Below are 15,938 nucleotides of genomic sequence, written 5' to 3'. Positions count from 1 at the left end.
TGCAGGTGCTGGCTGTAGCTCGGGCAGCTCAGCACTGAGAGCCAGTTCTGCCTTTCCAAGCATGAATAATGCTGGATTGGTTCCAGATGGGAGGTGGGGGGAGAGCAAAGAATAGAGCCAGGACATTTAAAACAAAAGCGTACGGCTATATTCAGCAAATGACTGTTTTTCAGAAGGGCTTCGGGTGTTAGTCACACAGATGCTCTTTCTTGCGTTTCTCCCAGAGTTTTGCTCTGTTTTTTTTTTTATTTTATTTTATTTCATTTTTGTTCTCACTTCATCTTTTGGTGTTAGAAAGCATCTATGCTTCATGCTAGAGGTGGCTGCTTTCAGCAGCAGGAAATGAAACTCTCAAAGCCAGTGCTCTTGTAAACCAAGCCACCAAATCTTTTCGAGGCTAATTGATTCCCTAAGCGTCAGGACACGTCTCTCAAAGGCATGCCTAGTGGCAAGAACTTCTGCTCAAAGACTCTCTGTGCTGCTAGCAAATGCCTGAAAGTGCTTCCCATTTCCTTGCAATAAACTTGACAGTCCCAGGACAAACAAGCAGCCACCCACCCCTTGCAGTTTGCCCTCCAGCAGGGCAGGAGCCAGGCAACGAGGAGGAGGAGAAGCGAAGGCAGCAGAGGGACCACGACCAGCTCACAGCCATCTCTAGCAATGCACAGCTGCCCTCACTGCCGTGGCAAATGCATTCCTCCTAAAAGGTCCCCGTCGCAGCGCAGAGCTTGGGGGACTGAGCCCTTCTTGCTGCCGCACTTTGTACCTACCCCGACGCCAAAAAACTCCAAACCCATGAATGCTAGAACTGGCTGAAACGACCAAGTGGCTCTTCCTTGATAAACAGTGACTGCTCCTCCAGAGCAATTACAGGCTATTAAGTAAATGAGACATGTTATGGGGAAAAAAAAAAAAGAAAAAAGAAAAAAGAAGAGCCTGTATTTACACAGGAGTCTGTAATGTCTCCGTCGTTGTGTCAGCTTCACATGCCTGACAAGACAGATGCAGGCGAACTCCCGAGTCTCCTGCCTTCACTTCATTTCCTTTTCATAAAGCCAACTACAGTGGCCACAAATTAATTTTCCCTCTCTCCCTTTTTCTTCCTGGACTTACCTTGAGATGCCCTGATATCACTCAAGCAGAGGGTGAGGCTGGGGCTGCCTCCACGTCAATCTGGCACTATCCCGTACAGCCCTGTGCAGCAGCACAGCCTCAAACAACCATCGGGGTTAGCTGTGCAGCTGAGGTGTGCAACACCTTCACGCTCACACCCCACGTCTTGCTTTATTTTTCCAAGCTGTTTATTCCTTCTCCCTCCAGCTAGCCGGCAAAAAAGCAAAACATCTGGCAGGATGCTGTTTTAAATTTGTTTTGGTTTTCACTGGTCTTTGCGCTTATAGTTTATAGCTCATTTTCTGTCACCTGTGGAGAACTTGAGAAGTCCAGAGATGAAAGACAACCAGCCGTGCGGGTTACTCTATGTTCCAGCACGGAGGGGCAGAGAGGATGGCTCCAAGAGGAGGTGCTGCTCTCCCGGTGGCCATTCCTGCCCCAAATCTGCAGCAATGAAGCACTCGGAGACAGAACTTCCCATAGATGTTCCCGCACCAGTTTGTGGGTTCCGTACACCATTTCCCATGGAAACAGCTGTGCCTGCGTCCTGCTCAGGGCAACTCAGGATGCCCTGCAGGCACCTTGTATCCCCCTTCCCCAAGCATGGCTGCGTGGTCCTGGCCTATACACACCCAGTCCCTTCCATTCATTTTGTTCCCAGTGTCAACAATTTTACCAGCAGTATTTGCAGGGCTGTAGGGACTGAAAACACACAGAAATAGAAAACAGTAACCTAGAGACGGCGAAGGGAGGGAGTTCAAAGCGCTTTCCTCCTAAACGACAACCCAAGCTGCCTGCAAATAAAACTCTGGAGCTCATCAAGTAACTCTGACCACTGAGGGTGCTTAATAAAGATTACATTTCTATAGCTCCGCTAGCCTGAGGCATCATTTGTTCCTAATGAGATGCTCCATGGGATTTAAACGCATGAGAGAAGCACCGGCTTTTCAACCACAGCCAATACAATGAAAACAAGCTTTCTGCTCCAAAACCCGAGTGCTCAGACCCCTGTCCTACCCTGGTGACGCTCCTCAGCCATGCCAAACTGGACAACCGCAGTGCTTGCTGTCTGCCAGACCCAGCAGGCAGCTATCCCATAGCATTACCTCTTAATGACTGGTCATGCTGGAGACTTTGAGGCAAGCTCTGAGAACTGGGGCACTGCTTTCTGCCGGGGCAAAGCCACTGCAGCCTCACCTGGCCCCAAAAGCCCAACACCAGCTTCTGCAGCGAAGCAGCACAACTGGGGCTGGTGAGGCATCTGGGGTGGCCATTGCACGGGATACCCAAGCCTTTGCACAAGTACTGCGAGATATTTCGTTGCCAACTCAGCCGTTCTTTTGCTTTGTCTTGTGCGATCGCTAAGATCGTGATATTTCTGAGCATGCCTGGAATAATGAAGTATTTTTTCCCACTGTACCAGGGCCCCCAGTGAAACAAGCAGGCCAAAAAATTCCACGTGCCGCTGAAACGGACAGAAACACAACAGATAATAAATGCTAAAGGTCTGCAACTGCCAAGCTATCTTCTGTGCAAGGGATGCAGAACAAAACGTTCTGAAGTGCCGAAGCCAAGCGACAGAACGGACTTCTGCCGCTGGTCAAATGGGAAGGTGTGTGGGGCAGCTGAACACAACCAGAAACCACTCCGTGAGGTGAATGAAGGAGTATGATTAGGGGCATCCTGCCATGGTAAAATTAGATAGAAGCCACCAAATGTACTGTCAAATGTTATGGCATGAACACACGTGCCTCCATAGGCACAAATTCTGTAAGGTGCTGGAGACTACAAAACCCTCTAGCAGAGAGATGGGGCAGCTGATCCCATTGGATACAGGCTAGCAGATTCTTCTTTCCAAGCAGAAGAACCACAAATCAGGGTTGGGAAGGGGGTGGAAACCGTAATGAATGTGGAGATCCTCAGACAAACACAAGCTGAAACCACATTATGACTTTTTAGACTTCATTATCCCGTGGGCTTGGCAAGAAGATCACAGAAGTCTTAAAGCTCATGTAGGATGAGCCTCAGGCTAGATCTCAGGCATTCATCCTGGCCTGCACCTCTACGATATGAAACCAGGAATAATTCCAGAGAACACAGCACATTCTGAGTCTGTTCTGTTCTACAATATGAGGTAGTGAACAGCAATCCCCTCAGCAAGAGAAAAAAATATGGGCAAACAGGGCTCCTTCCTTGCCTTCTTCCTCCTATCACAGCTCTAAATTCCTCCTCGAACACAATTTTAGCAGCATGAGATGCAAGAGCTTTCAGCATTTATAGAGATCAGCTTATCAGGACAGTCCCAGGAAAAGGGGCAAAAACATAGGATGGGAAGGCTCTGGCAAGCAATGGCTCAGTGCTGCCTGCTACCCAGTTCTCTTAGCTCTCCTGACAACGACGACAACAAGGGCTACCAAAGATGTAATATTTACAGAACACAGTCTTTAAACAGATAGGAGTATAACCCAGACAGGTTAGCCATGGACTCCTATGGGGGCTGAAGTTTGATCCTGGTTCTCCTGCATCCCCTCTGAGACTCCTAACCCACCAATGACTTTGGAGTTGATTTCTCTCCAAGAACTACTTGAAGACAGCTTGAAAATCCTTGAATCTTCCAAGTACAGAACATAAGATATTCTGAAAACTCAGAGTTCCACAACTAAGAGGAAAATCAAGCCGCATCCCTCCTTGTGCATTAGCCTTTTGTACCCCACATTCAGACCTTCCCCTCTAAGCCATGTGTCCCTCCTGCACACCGTAAGCTCCAGCAACCAAGAGCAGAGTCCCACAGCGCTGAAAGATCAAAGTGCTCAGCACTAAGATCAGGTCCTTCCCTCCGTGGACAATTTTAGAAGCATCTGGAGCAGTTATGCTTTCATGAACATCACTAAAGAGAGATGGGTCAGAAACACATGCGACAAGACAGGTGACATCTGCACTAAGTGAGGTGGCCAGCTAAAAGTTAGCTAAAAGCACCTAGGTGCTCTTCTGCAACAGATCTGCTCTTGCAGAAGCAGATAATCAGTGCCCATTAATAATTAGTAGACTCGCACTTTGCAATGAAATTGCAGCCCTTGAGATGATTTCCAGCACTTTCTCTTTCCCTCCTAAACACAGCAAGAGATGGTCCCCTTGCAGGACCCCTTTCCAGCCCTCAAGGTCTGACTACATTTACCCTGGGAAGCATGAAGTGCTGCATGGCCCTGTGCTAGAAGTGCTCCCCAGGGACACGCAGTATCCAGAACAGGTATCGCCTAACCTTTTCTGCAGCAAAAGAGAACTACCCAAGAAGCTTGCACAAAGACCAAACCCCTTACGAAGCAGCAAACAAGCCCATCGTGAAAGGGCAAAGCGCTCACGGGCAAACTATAATCACCCTTTAGTCTTGTGTCTCCATTCCGGAGGATGACAGCACAGCTGGTCCTTCCCCTTCATGACATACATGTACCCCCACGTAGGCTAAGCTTTGCCTTCAGGAATCCCTGCAGCAGATTAAAACTCAGTTTATTAAATAAGGCAGTACTCCAACAAGGGTAATCCACAGATAATTTCACTCATTTAAACCCTATTTCATCTCAACCAAGTAGACTTATTTCCATTTAACAATCTTAATTCTTTTAGCACTTTCCAGCTCCCAAATTGGCTTCGACAGCAGAATTGACATTCAGCCATCATTTTCACATAAAGTTCCATTTAGCCTCTTCAAACCCCTACAGCGTCTGGAGGTGCAAGAGGAATTCATTAGTGGTGTCTTTGGGAAAATGAGCCATCCCTCCCTGCAGCCTTCTTACATTCACCGTCCTCATTTGGCAGAGGTCGAGTCAGAGCTGGCAACGGGCTAAGAGCTGCTCCTCCAGTGCAAATCACCCCTGTTGCTCCCCTCTAAATCCGTGCTCAAGTCCACCTCTTTGCTGACACACGAGCATCTGCTTCCTTTGCTTTTCTGCCCGCTGAGCTTAGCATTTCATTTTTATCTATGGCCCATGGAGCTCCCTCGCTCCCCCCATCCCTACGAGCACCAGGTCTGCACGTCCCTCCCCGCAGGGAGGTCTCTGCCAACCCCGAGAGCCCTGTGGTCCATGCCCTGCCACTGCCCCAGGTTACCACTCTCAGGCATAACCAGCAATGGTTATGAGCACTTGTCTCCATCCATCTCCTGGGTCTTCCTCATTTCAGGAGCTCTCCTCCAGCCAGGATCTTCACCTTCTGCCTCTCAGGCCTCCCACACTCATCTCTCCTCCAGAGGTAACACCCCAAAGAAGGGCTCTGGGGAACGATGCTACCCTAACGCGACATCATCCTGTTGGACAGCTTTCCCAGCAACAAACAACATGCGGACTTAGGGCACCCATTTCTCCTGCCTGTTCCCAGATATTTTAGGTACAGATCATGCCCTGGGTGTTGCCCCCTTCTTTCCCACACGCACCCTGCTTCCCCTGCCCACCAGCACAGCCTACAGCTTGGTGCTTTTCATAGCTGACATCCTACAGAAAAGCAAAACTCGTTCTTTGAAGTTCTTCCATCCTTCCCTTTTTCCTCAGCATTTTTTCCAGCAATCTCATCACTGTGAGCTCTTTGTGAGGGAGAAGAAGAGGAAGAGGAGCACAAAGCCAGGAGCAAGGCTTTGCAGGGAAGGGCAGGACCTACCCCTCGCAGATGCCAGAGCCAGGATCTGTCTCACCCGCTTTGTCAGCAGGTTGGTCTCTACTTCTGGGGTTGGGGCTTTTTAAAATGCTATAAGGTTCAAAACACCTGGATATCAAGAGCTAGAGCTTCTGAATCCAAGCCAGGACAATTTGGGCTTTTTAGCTTTACAGGAATGTGTTTATCTTAAACTGAGCCACAAGCAATTAGCTGCAGAGGGGCACTTGAGATAAGTGCCCTTTCAGGTCAAAAGCACCTTTTCTGGGAAGGCTGCCCAGCAGCCCGGCAGTGCCTAATGCTAGCAGGAGGGCTTTAACACCTCGGGGAGCTGAGAGCTGCACACCTTACATCCAGGAGAGCTGGCCCCTGAGCTTGCAGTCCAGCCACCTACAGAGCAAGGACAGGTGAACTTGCCAAGAGCTACACAGCGGGAGAACGAGGAATAAACCTCTGAGCACAAGGCATATCGCTTCAAACAGAAAGAAACCCTACCTTAGACTCAGTGTGAGGATCTCAGCTCTGCTCCAACAGACTGTTACAAGCTGGAGTTGCCTTGCTGTCTTCCTCCTCCCATCTGCCATCCTCCAGCTTGTCTTCTCCAAAAGGTTATAACAGCTCACAGGCAATGACTTTGGCTTTATCTCACCTCACCTTTAGAAACCTGGGCCACTGCCTTAGTCTGCAAGGCTACCCTGCACCTCACCTCCTGAAAACGACCTCCAAACCACTGGTTATAGTCTCTACAGATATGCATCTCCCTAAAAGCAAGCCACCATGTTCTTCAGCCATATATCCACAGGTGCCCCATCCCCAGTGATCAGCCTTATAACTGCTCCCTGCCCTCCCAAAGGCTGCCTGGACGGAGGAAGCACAGAGGGCTTCCTTCCCCTGCGTGCTTATTCACATTTTGAAACTCAACCCAGCTCCTGTCCACATCCCCCCCCAAAAAAAAAAATCTCCAGTTCAGGTAGTTCTTTAAATGCAAGTTAATTGGTCCACGGGGAGGAACAAATTTGAAGCTCAAAGTATTGCTGACGCTGGCACTAAGTTTTCAGGTGCTCTGAGCTGCCAAGACAGCTGCTCCCTATCTAGCGAGCACTGCTTTGCAGCGTGATGGCACCCACTCCAGCAAAGGGCTGCTAAGGCTGTTTAATTCAGGCTTATTCTGCAGGGGAGTCAAGCTCACCCCAGAGCGTGTGAAATCCATCCTTCCTCAACTGCCCACACAGATAGCCAAGGGCGCGGGGCTGGGCAGCAGTAATCTGTAATGCAGACTAATGCACAAGCCTATCTCACGCCGCACCGGAGCTCTCTGCAGAAATTCCAGCTTTGCCGAGTTTGGCTCAGAGTTGGAATTAATTTTGGCAGCTGTTTAGGCAGGGAACCAAGCATCTTTCATTCATGTAATTGACTTTTTTATTCATATATATATATATATATGAAAAAATAATGAAGGAAATGAAAGAGTACTTCTTGCTACGACTAGCTTTCACTCCATGAAACAAAATGATGTGTATTAAAAATGGCTCAGCGGCAAACACACAAAGTGCTGCCCAGGGGCAGTAAGAGTATTTAGATATAAAAAAGGTTATAAGGTGCTCAGATCCTGATCCTTGGCTCAGGGAGAATCTTCAACATTCAGGAACAAAAGTCAAAAATGAGACCTCTGCAGCAAAACTCTGTACGTGCCCCTGCCCGTGTCTGCCCTGTGTCGCTCCCCTGTGATTGCACAGCACTGTGCCTGTGAAATACATATCTATATCTCGTATATATATATATGACCTTTCCAGCGACCAGTCCCTCTCTCCCTGGCTCCCCTCCTTAAAGCAAATTTTCCTCTTCTCGCTGAATTAGCATCTACTTCGAACCCAGTCACCTTCCAGATCTACGAAGCAGCAGTGCACGGGGCAGCAGCCGGCCGCTGTGCCCAGGCACACCACAGCTCTACCCGTGCTAGCGAGCAAATAACTTTCATTAAACAAGCAAATGGAAAAAAAAAAAAAAAAAAAAAAAAAAAGGAGAGCACTATGCCGATTTGCTACTTGAGCAACATGGCTCTGTTCCATAACTACCAGCTGACTTTGCCATCGACATGCTCTGCACACAGAGATCTATACCTACATGATATGTATGTGGATATATAATGAATCAAAACAAAGCTTAAGGCCTCTTGGGATGTACGATGTAGCCTGCCTCCCAGACATTAATTAACAGGAGCAGATCAGTAAAAATAACTCTGCCACAGAGGTACAAAACACATAAAGAGATGGCCTGTCTGGCTGAATCCACACCTCTCCTCACTCCATGCCCTGTAGCATTGATCTAAGATATAAATCTGCTTATCATTTATTATTCATATTATTACAGTGCAGGATTCCTTTAGCTAGAGACCAGGAGCTCATTATGCTTTATGTGGCCAAATGGCAGCCTGGAGAGACACTCAGCCCCACCACACGGATCTCCCAGGCAAGGCGAGGGGCACTACCTGCCCTAGGGTCCGGGCAAGCAGGACAACCCCCGTGGGCAACAGACTGCCTGCCACATGCCATGGACACCTCTCCCCCACAGGGCCATCAACGGAAGGCAAGATGCCCAAGTCACACAAGTCGGGTCACCCCGCTTTGCCCCAAGCCCCTCTCTCTTCCATGAAGGCTCCCTGGAGCAGGCAGCTCGGTCGGTTTTAAGCCAAACGTATTCAACATTGTCCACATGCAATTCACGTAGAAACCTCTGTGGTGGAGGAACCCATCAGTCCCTCCCTCTTTGGTATCCAGTCCTCAGTCAGTATGCCAAACAAGCCACTTGCTGTTTAAAATCAAAGCAAAACGAAGCAGGGAGGCAGGACTTCTGCATCCCTCAAGTACTGCTCAAGAACTCGCTTGCAGCTCAACCCAATTCCCGCTCACTTTCTCCCAGGGCTCCTCGCTCAGAAGCCCTTGCTTCCCTCCCCACTTCCATGGTGCTAATGAGAACCTGCCCGGCGCATCCCCAGGAAAACACCCATTCACAGATCCAGCAGGAACAGCCCGCAAAACCCAACCCACACAAGGTGACCACCCAGCCACCACCACCTCCTCAAATACCAACATTTGCAAGGAGCCTGAACGCCCTGCCCTAGCATCCAACAGCAAAAGCATTCAAGAAAACCACTTTTCACCTGATCATTTCAAAGAAGGGGTTAGATTAAAGACCACGGCAGCGTGCAACCCCTCTTTGAACAGCTTAAGTTGCCTTTTTCTGGAAAAACAGGCTCCTTTTAGCCTGGAAGTAGCCTCCATGGATGAGTTGCCTTTACAAGACCGCTCAAGACAGGGAAGGTATGGCAAGGAGATGGGGAACTGTTGGCCGCTCTTCCCAGCACCGTAAAACAGCAGTACCTGGGAGAATTGGAAAGAACCAAAGGGCAAGTCTAGACAAGGCATTGCTCGAAAGGGCCTGACATCTACACCGGTGACCTTTTTAAAAATAAAGATTTATGCACGTAAATCAGAAAACATAAATAAAATATCACTCTCCTAGAAGAATAATGAAAACAAAATTAAAAGGGCAAATAGTTAATAAATGAATATTGTAGTTTTCTCTGTTTCTCACTACTCTTCAGCAGCAAATGACAAATAACTATGAATCTACTTCACCTTAATGAACTCAACTGGGCCTTTTTAATATTGGGGAACATTAAACATTTACAATGTTTCAGCCAGACAAATTTAATAAGTCATGCATCAACAAAGATGTGGATACCTCTCCTCCTCCACAGTTCTCCGTTTCTTTAGGCACTCAGATTCTAGGAAAGTCCTGAACGAAATGTGAAAGTCTTTTAAAAAAAATAAGATAAAAATCAATATAGGCCAAACCCTAGATATGAGTGCTCAAATGAGCCCAGTGAGGCATGAATGGAGCAGGGGATGGAACTGAACTCAGGCAGCCAGTAGCACTTCCGAGCTCCAAGGGCTGGATACACCAGTGGGCAGGTCTCCAGGAGACGAGCAACTACTGTGTGGACACGAGGGGAGCCATGGAGCACCCCGGGAAAGCCTCTAGCTTGGGTTCCTAGGGACTAAGACACCCAAGATACACACAGAAAACTATTTGCCCACATTTAATGTCAACCAAACTGCAGCCCACACCTGCTCCTGGCACCGCAGGATGGGGACAGCCCTCCGTTCATGCCTTGTTTCTCCAGATGCAACTTGGTGAACAGTTTACAGTTAACTCCTCCACCATCCCTCGTGCTCAGAAGGTACCCCTCGACCTGACCCCAACATCCATCCTCCTCCCACCCCACTCCTCAAGCCAGGCTGGTATTATCGCAGTCCAAACACGGCGGGACTTGAAAGCATTATTCCAACGAGTGCTGCCGCCACCAGGCATGCGGGAACAGCCTCGGGCGCTGGGGCCCCGCAGCTCGCAGTGGTTTCTTTTCAAGGATTTTTAAGGATTACTTTTAATCCTTTAAAAACAGTAAGGTCCACGCGCAGAGGAGCCAGCTAACCACACGTGTTCTCAGCAACCTGCTTTGTTTCCAGCCCAATTCTTCCGCTCCACTCCGCTGCCTTCTGGCGAGGAGTCATTAGCTGTGCCCCCTCCCGCACAGGCAGTACCTAAAACCTCTGCTCCCACCACCGGCGGGACAGCTGGCCAGGGAGAGAGTCACCTAACCCCCACCAGAAGCTTTGTTTTCTTAAACACCAATCGCTATTACAAGCGGAAAGGTTTTCCAGCAACAGCACCACCATGTGAGACTCGCAGATCGTTTCTCTGCTTTAAGCTGATCGCAGCAGCCTTGCCGGGTTCAAAGCCAGGGTAAGGCCATCTCTCTGCTGGGGAAGAGCCAAATGGTGGACAGCAGTTAATTGTGGTTGCATGGGTATCATCCACAAAGGCCTCGGATATGCCAGGAAAGGAGTTTGTGCTTTGTCTGTCTGTGTTAAACACACTCCTCCGCCTCCGCGCAGGCGAGAGAAGGGGAGTTTCAAGCCGTGCCAGCTCACTGCAGTCAGGGGGCTGGGGCTGGCACAAGCCAAGCCACCACAAAGCCACAGCTCTCCCCACCTGCCGTAATGGTCGCAGTCGTGTTTCTCCCCATCTCGGACCGCACACCTGGGTGGAAGCTTTTCTACTTGCCCATGGGGGCTGACATCCCCATTTTTCATCTACAGCATCCAGGGGACTGACTGCACCGTCATCAGCAGCGGCTCCATCACCCTTTCAAATCTTAATGTTAAATAACACGCTGCCTTGTGGGATCTTCTCTGCTGTGCCTTTAGGAGAATTATGCATATCCTCTGGGAGTTGGGGAAACTGAACTAACCGGTCCACAATTCTGTTCCACTGCCATTATCATTCATTTTTTGCCTTACGCATTTTTAATGCTCAGCGCTGCTTCCTCGCTTCAGGCACACCAGTGCTCAGACACACCAGTGTACACCAGTATACAAACCGCACTGCACAGGGCAGAAGCACACCGTGCAGCTACGGGGCCTTCAGCTCACTACACAAGTATGATAAGCACCTCGGGAGGGTAATTACGCAGGGGTGCAAGGCCACACAAATGATGCTCTGCTCAATACGTCTGTGACAGAGCGACAGGTAGGAAATAGAGGGGCACTATACGATTGCGTGATGCAGAAAAAGCTGGATGCATGTCTCCAGCCTGCTTCTTCCCACCTACTTCAGCGCGCACAGCTAAATGCCACTGCTTTCCCACGTGCTCTGGGGGATCCCAAGAACATTTTCTTGACATTATAGTTCCACGGTCAGAGCAGATGTAGGAGATTCACAGCCCTTTAGGTATTCCAGAATTTTGGAAACATGCCCAGACACAAGGACAAATGTCCCAGGCTGGCACTTTTAGTGACACCCCACCATCAGTTTGGACTCGTGGAGACTTTGACCGCTCATTGCTTCTCTGGTGGATGAAACCCTACCACAAGCACTGGGACAGCAGTGCAGATTGCTTCAATTAGCAGCTGGGCAAGTAATGGATGGATGTTCACTGGGTATAGGATAGAAGACCACCAAGTTTCACCAAACAAAATACCCCTAATGCTACAGATGCACCTTTTGTAAAAAGTTGGCAGAGTTGGGAGGCGGAGGGAGGGAAGGGATTTGGACAGACAGAAAAGAGCACTTTAAAGAGCTGCAGAGCTGAAGGAGGCCTTGCAAGGAGTTTGTCAGTAGATTGCATGTCAGTGCTACTGAGCCTATCGCTGGTTAGGACAATGCCATGTATAAACTACAACTTTGGCTTATATATGAATTTTAAACGAGCTGTTAGTACAGCCAATGAATCTAGAGAGAGAATACCAATTTAGGGCTCTGACGGTCTGCTCTATAAGACCAAGTAAATAACTCGGTAAATAACTCAAGTAAATTTCCTGACACTTTATTGAGCACGAGTGAACAAACAAAAAACAAACCCAGAATTACTTCTACAGCCAGCATATGCTGCAGGAAACCAGAGCTAGGGGAGATGCTGGCCTGGAGAGCACTGTAGCTATTCCCCTTGCCCGCCATGGGGCTGGGCAGGAGGGAGCTGATGTTTTGGTGCTTTTGGTGGGGTTGGATGCAGGACAGCATGTGCAAGGGCACACGTTGTGCGAGCACCAATGGCTGGGTTTTGCTCCCAGGACATCTTGGTAGGACGTATGTTGGCTCTTTCAAGGGCTACAGGATGTCTCGAGGCAATTCGTTACATACCTCCTGGAACTCTTGAAAACTTCCGAGAACATGCCCATTCCTGTCTGCTTCTTCATCCCCGAGCACAATTGACTTTTGAGCATCTAGGGAGATAATACCTCACCAAGGCAGACCAAGCAAGCTGACCGATAAACAAAACACCACTCTTGGAAAAAAGACCCTCTTTGGATGAAGCATGTGGGTCGGTGTTTTTCCCCACAAAGGTCTCCAGAACATTGTGAACTATGAGACTTTCTCCAGGATCAGAGCAGAAGGGAATACACGGAGTTTAAGGCTGAAGAAAAAGGCTGAAAAAAAGGTTTGTACCATTGTTTTTTGCTGTGTATCAAGGACAGAAATAGAGCATACGATAGTCTACAGATTGTTCCTATGCATGCCAAAGGCACAGGGAAGGTCACCCTGTATCCCACATTCTGCTCACTTTTTTTTTTGCATAGATGATGCCTCTAAAGCTCACTGCAATGCAACACTCGCTGCTGGTCCCATCCAGGCTAGCAAAGCTCCCTGGCACTGTGTGCTCAAAGATTAAGCGATCTGCTGCCTAGAAACTCCACCGAGAAATACCAGGGCCAAGATCCACCCGAAACCCCAAGAAAGCATCAGCAGGGAAGCTCAGTGCTTAGTTTAAAAGCCAAGTGCCCCTGACTCAGCACCACCGAGCCTCCTTCCACCCTGGAAGCCAAGCGCCGCAGGCAATAATCTCTTCTAACAACTTGGTGAAGAAACCAGACATGGCATTGCCTACGTTCACCTCACATTACTGATCATCTAACTGTGCATTTGAGCAGTCCACTACCAGATGGCTTTCAGAATTATTTTAAATGTTAGCTTGCGTTTCCTTTGAATATTTAAATGTTCATGCTGGTCTGTTTTCCTTTCCTATGCAGTGCATTGATTTATGTTGCTAGATACCATATCCCCCAGCCTTGCCAAAAGCATGCATTTGGGAATGATTTCAGAGCTTCTAGTAATATTTTTTCTCTCCTTTTATTTTCTACTTTATTTTTATTAACTTTTTTTGCTGGATATATTGTTAAAATAAAACTGTGTCTTGAAGAAACAAAACCAAACCCCCAAACCCCTCCTCAGCTCTTTGCCCATCTGCTTCAGACAGCATTTTCAGAGAAGTTAGCTCTGTGGCCACGAGCAAAGCAAAAGCAGTAGGTATGTACTAACATACCTACCCGAGCTTCCTCTCCCTCGGTAAATTCTTGCTTTAGGCTCATGTGGGGGAATCAGCATGGTCCAAGGTCAGGACTGCTGGTGTCCTATTGTCAGGAGGCAGGAGGTGACTGGAGACACCTGTGACTTGACTGCAGGGTCTCTGGCCACTCTTACATTTAATACTATCTGGCACAGAAGCCACGACCTCCAGCGCCTTTTAGAAGAATCGGCGAAGTTCCTTCCCATTCCCTCAACACCATTACTCCTCTGAAATCTTGACTTCTACATTGTCTTTGTGACATCCTAATACACATTTTCCAGTCCTAGGAGGATTCAACAGACAGACTTCCCCTGCCTTGCCCTGTGCAGGCTAAGGAAATCCAGCGTTTCCACCCTGGACTAGGCAGCAGTGGTGTAAGCTTTAAGAGCAACTGTGTCTGGAGCAGGTCCATTATCTTTGCAAAGGGAAGTCAAAAGCAAACAATCCCTAAATGCACAAGGATTTTAAAACTGGAGAGACGGGTCCAAGAGAGCATGACCTCAGAGTGAGAGAGCTGAAAACCACCAGTGGAGCAGTGTCTGGGATGGAGACCAAAGCACTGGCAGAGCATCGCACAGCAGTCAAACCACCTCTGCAGGTACACGATGCTAAGGAGGAGAGGCTCACGTTTAACCACCCCGCACTCAGCTATTCCCCACCACGCGTCTCCGCTAAGCACAGAGGCATACGGTCGTGTACCATCCCTCTCGAACACCTTCGCATTTCACCCTGGGTCGCGCTGTGGAGGTGGAAAACCACACCAGCTCCCAGACTGGTGCTGCTCCGTGCACTGCTGAGGGAGGTTCCCTTCCCCTCACGCTCCCAGGCACCCGCAGTACTTTCCCCACAGGGGGGTATGGCTGGGGCACAAGGTGTAACGAAGGATCTTTCACCTTCAGCATCCTGATAATATACCATCCACCCCCAGCACATCCGCTGGCTCAAGTGGAGGATCTGCCGATCAACGTGAAATGCAGTCTGCGGAGCCGAGTCTATGCAGCATGAGTGCTCCACATGAATCACGGATGCTGGGGATATAAAACACCCAGCCACCCTTCCCAGGCTCCTGCCAGCACAGATGCTCCCTTGCCATATTTCTGAGCCGCTCCATGCTCCACTAGCAGAGGGGAGAAGTAATTTTACTTCAAGTGTCACCTGCGAAAGTTGCAAATGGGGACAGGAATAGATTTGCTTCTTATCTGCAACAAATAGTTAATAAAACCAGCTAGTAGCTCCAGAGAGAATAGTCAGGAAAAGCAGTTTCCTTTCTAAACAACAGAGCAAAGTGTCAATACTATGAAACAAGCTCCCTTACAAGGTTTCTGGATGCATTTCTTTTCCCTAATCCACACAGGCAGAGAGCAAAGATGATGGTGCCTCTTCCTAAACACTTTTTAATAAAGCCCAGAGGAGACCAAATGCATAGGACTCTCTTACAAATGGAGCATTTTGGAGTTATTAATGTTCTTGTGGCACTGCTTAACTAGATTCAGTTTGGGCTCAAACACTCCTTGCTCATCACTGTGGGGACAAATAAATTTGTGACAAAAAAACTATTTCCTTTTGCATGGAGCTTAGGAGAGCATCAAGGGGAGTAGGGCATAGCGGGGGGGAGCAAGTTTCATTCCTCAGTGACTCTTTGAGGAGTGCCTTTGACTTCAAATTTATACAGAAAGAGATTCCCATCGGGTAACATTACCACCGCAAAAATCAATGCAAATACGTACACTCAATATAAACTGCATTTCATTGACAAGATGAAGGAGAGAACGTTTCCACAATGCAGGTGGGACACTGTAGCTCAGGAAGAACTTCAGCCTCACACCACCAAGGCAGGGAGCCCAGCCACCACAGGCGAGGCTTGGCGTCCCTTCTCCAAGCGTTTCTACCACAGAGTGGTCCAAACACCAAGTAGAAGGATGGTTCAACGCAGGTCAGAGCAAGGTTGGTACTCACCGATCCTCAGGGAATGGGGGCTGGCAGCGATCTTCATCAGCCACAGCAGAAGGAGCACCAGAGGCGCCAAGACACGGGGCATCTTCTATAAATCCTCATGGAGCCCTTTGGTGGTCTGGGCATGACATAACTCTGCAGAGAGAGAACACAGGCCGCCGTGAGCACCTCAGCTCTCGAGCCAGCGACTCAGCAGGATGACACTGCTTCAAGCTTGCCAAACACTTGGGACAAAGAGTCTATTTACCAAAGGAGGAGGAGGAGGAAGCTATTTACAGACTATGAATTATTCAGGAATTGGAGTCAAGCTGGGCAAAGAGCTTCT

The 15,938-nt window shown here is 48.8% G+C and overlaps 1 protein-coding gene across 4 annotated transcripts in view; it reads right to left on the bottom strand.

Annotated features, from left to right (window-relative positions):
* Nucleotides 1–15,698, bottom strand: part of GRIK4 (glutamate ionotropic receptor kainate type subunit 4) — a 135,751-nt gene extending 120,053 nt beyond the window's left edge. For all 4 annotated transcript variants that reach the window (XM_074162327.1, XM_074162329.1, XM_074162331.1 and 1 more), the window contains exon 1: nt 15,617–15,698. In XM_074162327.1, the coding sequence (XP_074018428.1) occupies nt 15,617–15,698 (82 nt within the window). The remainder of the gene's footprint in view (nt 1–15,616) is intronic.
* Nucleotides 15,699–15,938: the final 240 nt, after the last annotated feature.

Source organism: Numenius arquata, chromosome 22 (genome assembly GCF_964106895.1).
Source record: "Numenius arquata chromosome 22, bNumArq3.hap1.1, whole genome shotgun sequence".
Taxonomy (NCBI): domain Eukaryota; kingdom Metazoa; phylum Chordata; class Aves; order Charadriiformes; family Scolopacidae; genus Numenius; species Numenius arquata.
The sequence above is the reverse complement of the archived record's forward strand: the minus strand, read 5'-3'. Positions and strand labels throughout refer to the sequence as shown.